Source organism: Taudactylus pleione, unplaced genomic scaffold (assembly GCF_031769625.1).
Source record: "Taudactylus pleione unplaced genomic scaffold, aTauple2 ptg000005l, whole genome shotgun sequence".
NCBI classification, from domain to species: Eukaryota; Metazoa; Chordata; class Amphibia; order Anura; family Myobatrachidae; genus Taudactylus; species Taudactylus pleione.
The window spans coordinates 12,710,158-12,726,354 of record NW_028284408.1 but is presented as its reverse complement, the minus strand read 5'-3'; the positions used below and the strand labels follow the sequence as shown (position 1 = coordinate 12,726,354).

General features: G+C 44.2%; 1 protein-coding gene across 1 annotated transcript in view; it reads left to right on the top strand.

The window, feature by feature from the left end:
* Positions 1 to 16,197, top strand: part of VWA8 (von Willebrand factor A domain containing 8) — a 428,582-nt gene that overhangs the window by 256,008 nt on the left and 156,377 nt on the right. The window contains exons 31-33 of the mRNA XM_088482592.1: positions 4,903 to 5,019; positions 6,188 to 6,252; positions 6,336 to 6,461. Coding sequence (XP_088338718.1) covers positions 4,903 to 5,019; positions 6,188 to 6,252; positions 6,336 to 6,461 — 308 coding nt within the window. The remainder of the gene's footprint in view (positions 1 to 4,902; positions 5,020 to 6,187; positions 6,253 to 6,335; positions 6,462 to 16,197) is intronic.

Genomic DNA, 16,197 nt, shown 5'->3' with positions numbered 1-16,197 from the left:
TAGATGGGCAAGAATATCTAAAAGAAATCGTATGTATCAAATGTGTACAATAATTACCATGCTTGGTAAGTAATATGTTCTATTGAAGTTTTTTTAAATGGAGCTTTTAATAAGACTATAGCAAATTGTGGTAACCCCTTGAATTTTACCAAATATATAGCAACTGAAATTCCAAGAGAAATATAAAGAATAGTACAAGTAGAGTCTCCAAAATGCTTGGGACCAGGGGTATTTTGGATATCGGAATATTCCGTATTTTGGTATATTTGTATAAAATAATAAAATATCTTGGGAGTGGGACCCAAATCTAAACACAGAATGCATTTATGTTTTATATACACCTTATACACACAGCCTGCAGGTAATTTTATACTACGTTTTTAATAATTTTATGCATCAACAAAAGTTTGTGTACATACATGAAATTAATTTACAGTATGTTTCATATATATCTTATACACACAGCCTGAAGGTTATTTTCTACTATATGTTTAATAATTTGTGCTTTAAACAAAGTTTGTGTACATTGGACCATCAGAAAGCAAAGGTTTCATTTTCTCAGTCATGCTAAAAATATTATGTATGTCGGAATATTCCGTATTTCGGAATATTTGGATATGGGAGACTCAACCTGTACATCATAAATACTGTATGTTGCATAAATGTACATGAGCTGAAGTCTGCAAACTGAACTTATCATTTTTTTAGGCAATGACAAACATACAGATGTGTCCTTATACAATGTTGCTCAAGTCACTGTAAATAGCTCCTCTTGGCGCGCCAGGTCCCATTCCACTCTTGAATCTGTATACGAAGTGCTATGATGCATCGGCGCAATCAGGGCACAACTTTTTTCCATGCCCAGTGCCATTGTGCTTCATTTAGAGACTCAGTGCCACATATTGAATTAATCAATACAGCCTCCTGTTTTTTCTCCTTTTCGGCCGAAAAAGCCACTAAAAAATGCTCGGCACAAGTACTGTCGTGAGGGACCTGACGGCTCACTCATGGCAGGTGTCTCGCATCACAGCACATTGAGGCTAGGTGTTTGAGGACACATCTTAGTAAGCACAGTGAATCAGCCTGAATTATTGAATACAAAGTAAACAGTGCACAGTCTGTTACAAAATTTAAATTGTATTGTTTTCTCAGGTCAATCACATACCATCCAATTTAATTTCACATAGAGGGTGATATCATTGATTCAGGGGAGAGAATAAAGCAAACTACGGTAAAATAAAAAAATCACCGGGTTGCGGTCACTTGTTTCTACTGCCTCCTTGTGTGCTAGTTAGCAGTGAACAGGGTGGCGAGAGCACAAGGGAACCGAGCTCTGATTGAAAGAAGATGGATAATGGATTTACTGTTGGATATTGTATGAAAGAGTGCCCTGTTAAAGATAAACCCATCAAAGGGCTAATCAATCAGTATCACAATGTGAGTACACCTGGAAAACTAGCAATGGAATAGCATTCAGGAATCATATAAAAACTGAGAGGTAACAGTTTTGTGTCCAAAAATCAATTCTTTACGTTTACATATAGTGTCGTTTTAAGTTAGGCAAGTGATATAATGTCAAATATATTTTTTTACAATGTGCAAAGCATTTTCATAAATAGAACAAGAATAAAAAGATTAAATTAGTTAAAAAATATATTTGCATCATAGTGTAATCTCAATAATATAGAATATTGATGGTGTATGTATTGTCACAATCCCAAGTAAGGATATAATACAAATGTCAAATAAATTATACAAGTCTCAGCTCCGGGGACTGGTCTGCTCACAGACTGGCATCACTTGGTGTCTGACATGCGTTTCACCTGTAGTGGGCTTGTTCACAAGTGTCCTGGGGGGGGGGGGAGACTGGATTATACCATAAAGGGACCACTCTGAACAGATGGACAATTCGTTTGTATGTCGGTCTGAGTAAAGCAAAGGGTAGAAGAAGTATTTTTGAAGACAAAGTAAGCCCATGTCACCTTCTCTGGGATGTTTTCTGGTCTACTCTAGGTTGCCTACCTGACTATATCAGCAGGAAATACATTTTTGTAGCTCTCTAAAGGTGCGTATCCACTAGCAGACTGTGAAACGACTGCACGATTACGACATTATAATCGTGCCGTCATTTCACAGTCTGTACTGTGCCTACACTGAACGATCAGTCGTTCAGTGTATGCACCCTCTCTTATCCCCTGAACATGGCCAATCTGTTGTTATCGGTAGATTGACCAGCATGTTCGGGCGATAATAGATGTCAAAAACGGCCAGCAGGAATGCGCATCGCTGGTCGTTTTTGGCATCAAGCTGCCCGATTTGTGCCCGATTAACAAGCAATTGAATGATAACGATGTCGTTATGGTTAAATCGCTCTGTTTAATTGGGTAGTGGATACCCGCCTTTAGAATGGTAGTGGTGACTTCCACTGGCAAAGTTTGGAAGGGATAGAGTTTGCCAGACTACAGAGTCATTTTTACTGCAACTTTTATACCCAACCAGGACAAAACACAAATCCCATATACGGAGTCAATTAATGGGGGACAGTTGGCTGGGTAAAGGTCATCATACTGCTTGGTAATGTGAATCCCACAGGGTGGCAATTTCAATTTGAAATTGTCTGTCGGACGATGTTGGAGAGGTAGCAAGGTGCATTCCTGTCTTGTGCCATTCTTAGTAGGAGCATCTGTTGGCCAATACAGAAGCAATTCCATTGAGGAAGGGGCTTTCAAGACTGATTTTATACACACATACAGGCTGGACTGCAGACCCTAATTTTAATCATAAGACTTGTAGTATTATGCAGAAAAAAGAAAATATAGGCGTTCACTCAAAGCACCAAGAATACTTATAATCAAAACATTTAGAAAAAACCTCTAACAATTAAAATGTAGTTTAAGTAAGGTTCTTAGTACATGTTTGGCCAAAAATGTATGCCCACCTACCTCATCAAAATGAACCTCCATCAGGTGGGTCACTAACATCCTTTATTCTGACATATTATTTAAATGTATCCAGGACATACCTATAGTATTGCCCATTCCAATGTGTAGACTGCAGTTCAAGGATTTATACTAATTAAACTTACCTAGGGCAAAGTGGGAGTGGTGCTAATCCGGCAGAAATAGTTTAATTTCAGGTGTACATTATATAAACCCATACAGAGGAAAAAGAGAGGGGGGAGGAGTGGACTGCACACCATCATTTTAAACATAATAAGAGGGGCTACCATGCTGAGACTTATAGTGCCATACAGAAAAAGGAAAATTCAGGTACACACTCTAAGCACTATGAATCCTGATAATCTTTCTTTGTCTGCTGTATGAATGCAGTGAGATTAAGAGCATCAGTCTAAGATTAGATACTTACATTTGGAATAATCTAACCATTACATGATTTCCTAACTCAGTTGGTAATAGCAGTTCCTTCTGTGATATTGCTTAATACATCTGTTCAGTGCTTGGCATTCCAGACTTAAGCATCATTAAGTCAGCCAGAGTTTATTACTCTCCCAATGAACAACACATTATGGTAATGCCTTAAAAAAAACTGCCTTCCCCAACCCACTTAAAGTATTAGCATTGCAGCTGGCTGCAGTCTGAAATTATATCACTTCTATTTTTAAATAGTCACAACATAGATCTCTGCCATGTTTTCCTATACTGCTGGGTTATCAAATTTAGTGAGTCCCAAATACATAAGAGAGTGTCCGTTTAACTTTTATAATACTGTATGTTTATGTACTCCTGTAGACATCCTTGTATTTGATCTCAAGTATGTAAATTGTTAAAATATGTGAACTTACTGTGTAGCTTCACCAAACAATGATACTTCAGCTCGAAATTCGGCTCCCAGCAACCTCATACCCGTGCACAATGTTCAGTCAATGCAGAAGCATCCGTTCCTACATTATTTTCCTGGTGTCATCTATGAAAATATAGGTCCACAAAAAGGGCATTTTCAAGGTGTAAAATATGTATTTTTGGGCTCACAGGATAGTAGACAGATCAACAAAGTCAGTATTTAAAACCTGGAAAGGAGATGCTGTACCTGCATCTATCTCCGTTACCCGATGTCTGAGACGGCAGAATCTCCCTCTTGTGCTTCACCATGTTTATACTAACACTAGGGTCATGAGTACAGAGTTATGAAGAATTATGTGTCAGCAGAATTGTGGACTTAAGGCCCCTACACACGGAACAATATTGCCAACGATGCGACAGATTGGAACATAAATCATCAATATTGTTCCGTCCGTGTGCACAATATCATGCATTGCACACTTCCGTGGGGTCGTCCGTCACTTCACCTGATCTTTCTGCATGTTTAAAAGTTCAAACGAATCGACTGACGACCCCATGCAGTGCTGTGGGGGGGGGGGGGGGGGCGGCATATCGAGTGGTTGGGGACTGGAACGCCCCGTGTGTAGGAACCACCTGATAGGTCAGCCCTCGGATCGTCAGTTGCATCGGTGATTACACATCTTCCCGTGTGTGCCCACCTTTAGCAGAGTTGTTTTGTGTGTACATGTGACAATTGTCTAGTCAATGAAAATGCATTTTGGTATTTCTGTCACACAATATTCCCAGGTATGTATACCCTTTATCCTGTGCTGTCAGAGCAGTCCTGAGCACTGGAGACATTTTCAGCATTTTATTGTTGTTTCAAAATCATTTCTAATTAATACCAATGAAACAATATTTAGATGTTCAAAAATACAGTACATATGAAATGTTTACTTTACTATCCCAACGACCAGAACTTATTAAGTACCTTAGTACATGGTCTTGATACAGACAGTGAGGCCCATGAAGAGTTGAATGAAAGTTGGCAGTAATTGCAGAAACTAGTTCCACACTTGCTGTACTGCCATTTCTGAAGCACTGTTTTTATGTTTGTCTACAGAGTAATGTCATTCTTTTGCTGGACACTGGTAGTGGGGCACTTCGTCGTATAATGTTTTCCCAAGAAGACGTGGAACCACCAAGAAAATCGACCTGGTGGGGTACTAAGGAATCACAGGTAAACTTTTTTATCCCTTCCTCAGAATTATTCAACTTAGGTCTAATCTGCTTTACCATCTGATGAATACAGAGCAAAAATATACAGTACCCGGTGCTAATCTAGTATAGAAAAATTAGAAATAAAAATAAATATATAAAAAATATTATTTAAATAAATTGCTGAATCTGCAGCTTCTCTATAAGAGGTCTACTCAAAAACCTCTTGACCTTGAGTAAGTAAAGAAGAAAAAAAGAGAGAGCGCTGAATTCAGCAATTTGTATTTATTAACAATATTTATATAAAAAATATATTATCAGTGGCAATCATACATACATATACATCAATTGCCGGCCAGCAAGATTTAATACAATTTGGTTAATCTTTCCATCATACACCACACATAAAAATACAAAATTCATATAATAAAAAATAAACAATAATGAAAAAATTCCCTTATAAGATTATTTTAGTAAACAGAGATGTTTGTTATTAAGGTTAGAGCTCTCTTGTAGCAAGGGAGAATGTTATCCTTTTAAAAATTGTCACCAATAGAACTGTGTCTAATATTCAAGCAGTAATTTAAAACAGATACTTTTGCTAACTGAGGAAGCCGCCGAATTGAGAGGCGGAGAAACGCGTTTTAGCAAACATTGCCGGCTACTACATATCCACGCTGTCATTTGTGTGCTCCAAGGGGACATACATCTCCAATCTCCAGAGATAAGGTGATTCAATTCAGAGCGGTATTGCGGACTTATTGTCAAGATACCAGGTGACGTCGATAGTGCCTGCCAAACACACGCTCAGAAGGAGTATACGAGACACACCCTCCGGAAGATAGTGGAAAGATTAACCAAATTGTATTAAATCTTGCTGGCCGGCAATTGATGTATATGTATGTATGATTGCCACTGATAATATATTTTTTATATAAATATTGTTAATAAATACAAATTGCTGAATTCAGCGCTCTCTCTCTTTTTATCTTCTTTACTTGCTTTACCATCTGCCTGCATCACACAGGTTAAATGGGCAAACATACTTCACTTTTTGAGTTCCCACGGAGACTTTGTAGAATAATTTAGACCATCAATGCTTAGCCTCATCTAATTAATTTCCTTTAAATAATTACAATTAAATTTGTTATATATATGGGAATGTTAAAAGCAAAATTGTTTTCTCCTAGGAGAGCTACAAAATGTGCAAAGAGTTTTCACACAAAAATTGGTTGGTGTTCTTTAAAGAAAATAGGTAGGTATACAGCACCAGTCTCATAAATCCATTTGCCCATTGTATTAATATGTGACATGATGGTTTGCATTGTTGTCTTATAGTAACTCTATTAATGTCCTTGATGTGCTGGAGGGTACGACACATGCAATCTCATTACCAATCAATCTTCAGTCTGTTTTACTCGTGGCAGAGGACAGGTGGCTCTTGATTGAGAGTAAGACCAACAAGTAAGTGTCACTATCTACCTCGATCCAGCCGTGCACAATAACTGGGGTCTGTTTGTTTAGTTCTTAGATAATTCAAAGTGGAAATTTTGCAGGTGCCTTATTTTTTTGCAATAACAGTTTATTAACAATGTCAGGAGAAACAGTGGTAGAGTAAACATAAAACAAACGTTGTTTCTGCACAAAAGAGGCAAGTAATTAAGTGTAAACTATATGCAGGATAGTTAAGACATTACGCAGGAGACTAAGGGGTCTATTTACTAAGCCTTGGATGGAGATAAAGTGAACAGAGATAAGGTATCAGCCAATCAGCTCCTAATTGCCATGTCACAGACTGTGTTTGAAAAATGAAAAGAGCTGATTGGCTGGTACTTTTTCTCCATCCGCTTTATCTCCATCCAAGGCTTAGTAATAGACCCCTAAGGTACAACAGTAGGTGCAGATGTGTCCTCATAATACATTGTTACTGCAGTCGAGACAAGCAGCCCCACTGGTCACGCCAGGTCCCGGGTGTCTTTTTCACCCAGAAATGCATCTTAGGCCTGTATTCAATTAGAGCGGAACCGCGATACTTTTTCGCCTCCCAGACTTTTCGCCTACATCGCGTGTTTTGTAGGCGGAAAAGTATCGCGCGCGTGACCGCTTTACCCCGTATTAAAAGTACGCGAAAACGGGACCCGGCGAAACTTGAACAGAGGGAAAGTACTGTCAGATGTGGGGAAGTCAGCCTGACACCCCCCAAAAGATGCTCTGACATGGGGGTTCACTATGGTACCCCCCGATTTGGCTTGCTGAAGGTATTTGGTGTTTTTAAACGTGCTCAATAGCTGATAAATAGCGTTTTTGTATAAGTGGTGAAGAATACTATTCAGGAGGGTTTTTTTGTATAAAATAACTTATCCCAGCAAATTTGGGGCACTTGAAAATGGGGGTGAGCATATTCAAAAGTTGCTAAAGTAAAGTTGAAAAAATCATGAAAAATCCACCTGCCGCAAGCACCTGCAATCACAAAAATACTTGGGGCATACTTGGGGACCCCAAGGTCAAGATCGTTAGTTTTTAACCAACATTTTTTTTTACGCCCCTAAATTCAAAGTAATTTTTTACCTTTGGGGGACTGTCTCAAGGCTGCACGGGGGTTCCCGCAATGTTGCACCCCAAAACCCCAATTCTGCACTTTTTTCCGCCTCCTATTCATAGGCAAAACTTTTCCGCCTATTACATTGCATTGACTTTCCACCTAGGCAGAAAGTCTTTCAAAGTGAATACGGAGTCAAATCAAAACAGGCGAAAATGACGTCATCGGCGAAAAGTTTCCGCCCAAAAAAACACGGAAACGACTTTTCGACCCAAATTGAATACGGCCCATAGTCACAATGTGATGCAACTAGGACGCACCAGGTGATTGTACTGATTAATTTGATATGCGATACTTGTTCTTCTGTGTGTGACCGAGTCTGCACAATGCAGGCGCCGCTGCTCTTTTCCACGCCAACTCCATTTTGCTTTGTATACAGACTCAGTCGCACACAGATATAGTAGTGTTGCATATCAAATCCATCCAACTACAGTCTCTTGGTGCAAAATAGATGCCCAAAGCTAGCAGAGTCTCACAGCGTTTCGAGCTACATGGCGTATTAAGGCTTGATGTATGAGGACACATCTGTATCTATCAAACTATACAATGCCTTGCATAGGTGCAATGCTGATGCCTACGTTTTAGTTTAGGATTTATATATGGAAAAAGGTACCTGTCATGTGACAATCTTTCTAGGAAAGGTGAGAAGAGTTGAGGTTAATCTTATATAATTTAGTTGGTACTAGGTCCCTCATTCAGAGCCGCTCGCTCTGAATGAGGGCGGCCGCTTTTGTTTTAAAAGCCGGCCTCCTGGCCGCTCGCTAAGCTGTGGGTGGCCACCCACAGCTTTAGCGAGTGACCAGGTGATGGTCACGGTGGTCGAGACCATCGCGACCATCGGGGCTTGCGACGAGACCCTTGCGGAAGGGTCTCGTCTACCGCAAGCCCCAGGTAGCTTTCTGCTCTAACAGAGCAGGAAGCTCCCTACTGGTGATGTCAGTAGGGCCGCCTACAAACGACAGGTGTTCCTTCAGGAACGCCTCCGTTTGTCCGACCACCCCCCCCCTACCTACAAAACTGGGCGAGCTGTTGATCAACATCTACAGCCGCCCTGTTTGTAGTGAGCCCCGGAGCGAGTGAATTTGTCACACGCTCCGGGGCTTGTGCGTGAGCGCTGCGCGTGCGCAGGCCCTCACCATCGACCAGCTTGCGAGCGGGTCTGAATGAGGGCCTAGGTACCATCAATATAGTAGCTTGTATGCATTTTTTTATGAAAACACATTTAAGTTTCAGCAACCTCCAGCTAAATGTCCATACAGTCTACTGCATCCATCTCCTCACCCATGTCAGCATCCCAGCCATGTTTACTATAGATTTTATTAAGTCTTCTGTCATGTGTGCCGAATGATAAAGAGCAGAATTGAGGCCTTTGAATTGGCAACTGTGCAGAGCTAGATGCTCAAATGAGGTGAGAGGCCTAATACTGGCAGAGACCCTGGACCTAGTGGATACAAAGCAGATCCAAATTTGTAGGAATTTGTGGAATGTGGAGATCATGAGCTTAAAAGTCTCTTATTAATTGAGGAAACTTTCCCAATTTACAAGTTATTGAGAAAACGTGTTTGAATCTAGCCAAGAAGTAAAGGCATTAGGGTGCAGACCTGGTGGGAAAGCAGGGTTATAACAGAGTAGTATCAAGGGAGAGGGAGCAAGCCGCAAGCCCTGAGATCCAATTATATTGTGTCCATAATGTGAATCATCTATGTCTATGTAATAAGGTCTATCCCGTCTCCAACATGCATCGCACCCCCCAATGACTACCACTACTAGGTAGAAGGAACAGACCTAACCTATGGAGGGGACCCGCCGAGACTGGGTGGGATAGAGCAGCAGAGATGGGAACTGAGCAGAGGACAGAGAAGGGGGTGAGGCTGGACAGAGCAGGGTGCTGGGGGTAGCCGGGAGTAGACTGAGATGACCCAGCATAAGCCGGGTCCATTTACTTTACTGTTAATAAATAATAAAATAGTAAATGAATTATGATGAGCCTAAAGGGGCTGATAAAGAGCCCTTAACGTGGATACCTGGCGCTAGCAGAGTCACACTGGACTTTGCGTCTCACTTTTGCCAGAGCCAGATGTATTGTAGTGAGGCTGAATGTATGAGGACACATCTGTAATAGTACAGGGCCAAGATATGTGTCAAGAATATACCCTCTATACCAGTAGTCGGGGAACAGGGGTAAATTACCCCATTTGGGGTAAAACTGAAATTCCTAGGGGGTAATGGACGGACAGCTGGGCATGCATATGAATCATTGCATGCCCGGCTGTCCGTCCATTACCCCCAGGAATGGAGGTCACTGGTGCCGGGTGCAGTGGCACACCCTCTGCACCCGGCGTCAGTGACCTCCAGTCCAGCGCCACAGGGAGGCTCTAAGCCGGACGCCCCTGAGGTGTTATTACCAGCGGGCGTCCGGCACCTTCCCTGCAGCGCCGCGTTAGCCGGAGGCCTGAGTTCTCTTCTGAACTCCTGCTTCCGGCTCTCTCCATGCGCACTATGGGAGAGACGTCATGACGCCAGGCGGACAGGACGGCGGCGGATGGAGCGGGGATTATGGTAAGTGGGTTTTTTTTGGTACAAGCGGCACTACAGGGGGATAACTATGGGGGCACTGCTACAGGGGCATAACTATGGGGGCACTGCTACAGGGGCATTACTATATGGGCACTGCTACAGGGGCATTACTATGGGGGCACTGTTACAGGGGCATGACTATGGGGGCACTGCTAGGGGGGCAAAACTATGGGGGCACTGCTACAGGGGCATTACTATGGGGGCACTGCTACAGGGGCATAACTATGGGGGCACTGCTACAGTGGCATAACTATGAGGGCACTGCTACAGGGGCATAACTATGTTGGCACTGCTACAGGGGCATAACTATGAGGGCACTGCTACAGGGGCAAAACTATGGGGGCACTGCTACAGGGGCATTACTATGGGGGCACTACTATAGGATTTCCTTCCTTTCAAATCAAGGGGGTAACGTTGGCGTATCTAAATATATTTTGGGGTAAAAGGTAAAAAGTTCCCCGACCCCTGCTCTATACCATATGCCTCCAGTGCCTTTGTCATGAACAGACAACCAACGTGATTGAAGGCTTTCTCCACATCTAATGCCATAAGTAATGAGGGACAATTAGTAGAGTTGATGTGGTAAACAAAGTGACTTTTAATGCATTGTAGGACTATTAATATTATGTTGAAAAAAAACCTCTTTAAATCCATCTAACTATACCTCTGTGACTTCATCCCCATAAAGATTACATCAATGTTAAATAAATGTAACCAAATGGAAAGTCCTTCTAAATATCTAGGCTAGTTTTACTGCCATTATGTACTCCCCTTGTCTCCACTTTTTCTGTCATTTCTTCAAAATGTCAATATCTTGGGATTTTTATTACGCAATCTATTCATCAAATATATAAGGCTCTATGCCGGACGCCCCTGAGGTGTTATTACCAGCGGGCGCCCAGCATCTTCCCTGCAGCGCCGCGTTAGCCGGAGGCCGGAGTTCTCTTCTGAACTCCTGCTTCCGGCTCTCTCCATGCGCACTATGGGAGAGACGTCATGACGCCAGGCGGACAGGACGGCGGCGGATGGAGCGGGGATTATGGTAAGTGTTTTTTTTTTTTGTACAAGCGGCACTACAGGGGGATAACTATGGGGGCACTGCTACAGGGGCATAACTATGGGGGCACTGCTACAGGGGCATAACTATGCGGGCACTGCTACAGGGGCATAACTATGGGGGCATTACTATGGGGGCACTGCTATAGGATTTCCTTCCTTTCAAATCAAGGGGTAACGTTGGCGTATCTAAATATATTTTGGGGTAAAAGGTAAAAAGTTCCCCGACCCCTGCTCTATACCATATGCCTCCAGTGCCTTTGTCATGAACAGACAACCAACGTGATTGAAGGCTTTCTCCACATCTAATGCCATAAGTAATGAGGGACAATTAGTAGAGTTGATGTGGTAAACAAAGTGACTTTTAATGCATTGTAGGACTATTAATATTATGTTGAAAGAAAACCTCTTTAAATCCATCTAACTATACCTCTGTGACTTTATCCCCATAAAGATTACATTAATGTTAAATAAATGTAACCAAATGGAAAGTCCTTCTAAATATCTAGACTAGTTTTACTGCCATTATGTACTCCCCTTGTCTCCACCTTTTCTGTCATTTCTTCAAAATTTTAATTTTTAAGAAAATTTGGGATTTTTATTACGCAATCTATTCATCAAATATATAATGCTAGATATTAACCAGCTATAGCTAAAATCCAGCAAAAATCCAACACTGGATTTCACTTCTAATTTGTCTATGGGGCGGGCAGCTGTCAAAAAGATTCCTATGTTCCTATCTAAAGCTGACACTTCTAAATGTACGACAGCGTTTCAAAGCTACTTATGGAACCGTAAGAAACCTAGGTTTGCTAAGAACCGATTACTTCATCCTAAAACCAGGGTTGGGCCTTCCTGACATTTCCACTTATTACTATGCTGCCAACTTTAGATATATTTCTACTTCAGGGTCCATAGAAGGTCCACAGGAAACCTTGGGGTATAGGTGATGGCGAAGACTTCTGGGCACCATGCAGTTACATTTTTCTCCCAGGATGCAAAGGGGCCTCCCTCTATGCCCCGCCCCCAGGCCGGAGGCTCCTTAGTTTTGTTTGGTGCCCGGCCGGAGTTGGGTCACTGTATCGCAGTGGGGCTGTTGCTAACAGCTCCTGAAAATGTGAAGTTTTTTATTAGTGCGGTTAGCGCAAACAGTCCAGTGGAAGTTCACACTGCCACATCATCACCGCACTGGTGCTGAGACGCCGGTACTGATCCGTGCCTTTCGGGGGGCTTCTGGGGTCTTTGCTAGCAGGGACCCCGGAGGATCCCTAGACTGTGGCCGGACACTACGGAGTGCAGGTAAGCGACATGCACCGCGGTGGTGCAGGCCGAGTCGCAGTCTTTTTCCTCCAAGGTTGAGGGACACGCTGGGGATGACCGCAAGTGTGGCCAGGCGCTGAGTCCTGCGTCCACACTAAGCCACCTTGGACTGGGGACTAGAGTGTTGCGGAACACTCCAGCGTCCCAGGGTTTGAAGGCTGGCCAGCTCCTCCCTGCTGCTCAGCGCGCCTTTCCACTGCGGTCTGGCTTGAACTGTGACAGCTTCCTGCTTCCGGCTCCTCCTCCCCATGAGTTCTTTGACGGTCATTCTCCTGGCTGTGTGTCGCTGAAATCGACAGGCGGTGCGGAGTACGGGTCCCCGTACATACCTCTTCTCGGGATGGTGGTCAGTGTATGTAGCACTTTTGTCCTACTAGACGCTAAGTGTCTGTAGTTGTTTGCGACTGTATGCTAGGGCTGTCTGTCTTCTTCGCTAAAAACTGTCATTCTTTTTTTTGCTAACCCTGTTCCTATTCTGCTATTCTGAGCCATAGCACTGGTGTTGTGTGGGTGTGGCATAAGTCGCAAGCTGAGACGCAGTCTCTGATGCAGTTTCTGACGCAGTCTGAGACGCAGTCTCAGTTATTAAGTGATCCTCTTCACTATGTCTGGCAGTGAGAGTGATATGACTAATTTAGCCTCTATGAAACTGCTCTGTAAAAAATGTACAGCGGTATTAGGGGAAGGGAAGTTATGTTTCCAGTGTTACACTGCCCCGGGTCCTTCTGAGGCTTCTGCCGCTCAGCAGGAGCCGCCATGGGAGTGCTTTGCAAAAGCACTAACAACCATTGCGGGGCATTTAGCAGGCCCTCCTATGTGTCCACAGTTAAATTTTCAACAACAGCACCTTTTGCCATCGCAAAACTTGCTGCAACCACCTACACCTTCACAGGTGTTACCCTCTCAGTGGGTAAATACAGTTCCTGCTATATTGCAGGGTGCGACTGAGGTACGTCAGAATGACGCACCTATCAGCAGACCAGCTAAAAGGGTCTTGTTATCGTCGCAATCTACTGTATGGGATGATGATGATGTGTCATTTGATGATGGACTGCTTCTGAATGATTCTGACTTTGAGCCACCTCCTCTAGAGATAGGGGTCAAGTCTAAAATATATATTCCAGGGCTAATACAAGCTGTAAAGGCAGTCCTGATCATTGAGGAGGATGAGCCTCCTGCACCTAAATCTAGGCATGCATATTTCATGGAAGAAAAGGTGACTGAGGCTACATTCCCATTGTCTGACCAATTGGTCAATCATTTGGAAGTAGCTTTGAAAATGCCTGGAAAGCAGTTTCAACCGCAGAAGCATCTAGTCTTTGCTTACCCTTTTGCTGAGAATTCTTTTTCCAAATGGGAGACTCCACCGGTGGTGGATTCCCATGTCACGCGCTTGGTAAAAAGCGCAACGCTTCTTATGCCTTGCATGTTGTCCCTGAAGGATGTTACAGATCGGAGAGTAGAGGTATGTCTTAAATCTGTTTATACCCTTTCAGGGGCTGCGTGCAGACCAGCTATGGCCATTTGCTGGGTGGCTCGGGCCATGGAATGTTGGGATAACAGCCTTGAAACACCCTTAGCCTCTAATGCTACCAGGGAACAGCTGAATCTGGTGGGAAATCTCAGAGATTCTGATACCTCTATAAATCAGGCAGCTTTGGATACTGGCCTACTAAATGCCAGGGTTTCTTCGGTGGCCATTGCGACTCGTCGCTCTCTGTGGCTCCATTCTTGGAGAGCTGATGCAGAATCCAAGAAGGGGTTGAAATGTTTGCCTTATGACGGTAAAGTTTTGTTTAGCCCTGATTTGGACAAGATCGTGAATACCGTAGCAGCAGCTAAGTCAGCTTGTCTGCCTTCGGCTCCAGCTTCTTCAGGGGCTCGGACTCCGTCCTTTCGGACCTATTGGGCCCTAGGTAAGGCTAGAACTCAGTCCTTTCCCAGGCCATCCACCGCCAAGAAATCTGCCAGGCCTAAAAAGCATTCTTGGACTACCAGACGTCCGGCTGCCAAACCTGATGACAAGCCCTGCGCTTGACGGGATGGGCTTCCTCTTGGGGGACCCGAGGGTGAGAGGCCGACTTCTTCAGTTCTCCCAGCACTGGTGTCAGACTACCACGGATTCCTGGTGAGGGAAGTGGTCTCTCTGGGGTACGCCCTCTCCTTCCGCAGAAGGCTCTCTCCGGAGGTGCACCTGTCGTTGACATGGTGGCTACAGACGGCCCACCTCAACAAGGGGCATCCCTTTTGGATCTCGGACTAGGTCCTTCTGACAACGGATGCCAGTCTTCGGGGTCGGGGCGCAGTGATGGGCCCACACTCTTTTCAGGGACGGTGGACCGCAGAGGAATCTGCGCTTCCAATCAATATATTGGAACTGCCGGCAGTTTTCAGAGCCCTGCAGCAAGCCAGGCTGTTGCTTCACGGAAAACCCGTGCAAGTACAGTCAGAAAATGCCACGACAGTGGCTTATCTAAACCGTCAAGGAGGAATTCGAAGTCAGGCGGCAATGACTGAGGTGTCATGCATTCTGACATGGGCGGAAGGGCATCTACCAGCCATATCAGCGGTGTTCATTTCGGGAGTGTTGAATTGGGAAGCGGACTTCCTCAGCCGTCACGACATGCATCCCGGGGAATGATCTCTCCACCAAGAAGTGTTTCAGCTCTTAGTGGACAGTTGGGCCTTCCAGACGTGGACCTCATGGCCTCTCGGCTAAATCACAAGCTGCCACAGTACGGGTCCAGGACAAGAGACGCCGAAGCTCTCTTGGTGGACTCTCTGTCAGTCAGGTGGACCTTCCAGTTTGTGTACCTGTTTCCTCCAATCTCCCTTCTTCCTCCTGTTCTTCGAAAATTCAAACAAGAGGGGGGCACGGTCCTGCTGGTGGCTCCAGCGTAGCCCCGACGTCCATGGTACTCAGATCTCTGGAGTCTCTACATGGCTGTTGCCTCAACATCCGGACCTGATGTCTCAGGGTCTTTGCCTTTATGCAGATTTGGGTCGTCTGTCTTTGACGACGTGGCTTTTGAGACATCCCTCTTAAGGTCCAAGGGTTTTTCTGGCTCTGTGGTTAACACCATGCTCAGAGCAAGAAAACCTGCCTCTGCTAGGATTTACCACAGGGTGTGGCATTCCTATTTTGAGTGGTGTCATCCAAAAAGTTATGACCCCCAGGTGTTCAGGATAGCCAGAGTCTTGGCTTTCCTGCATGCCGTTTGGACCTTGATCTCTACCTTGCTACACTGAAGGTCCATATCTCGGCCCTTTCAGTGTGGTTTCAGCAAAGGATTGCTCCTCTTCCTGACATCCGCACTTTCTTGCAGGGGGTCCTGCGTATCCAGCCTCCCTTTATCCCTCCTGTAGCGCCTTTGGCTGTTGTCTTTAGGGCCCTTCAGAGCCCTCCCTTTGAACCACTGGGCTTAGTGGACCTCAAATGGCTTACTGCCAAGACTGTGTTTCTTCTGGCCATTGAAGAGTTTCTGATTTTGGGGCTCTCTCCTGTCATTCCCCATTTGTAGTTTATCACAGGGACAAGGCAGTGCTTCGAACTCGCCCTGGGTTCCTTCCTAAAGTGGTCTTTAGTTTTCACATTAATGAAGAAGTTATTGTTCTGGCCTTTAACTCCCCGGACCTCTTGGTCTTTGG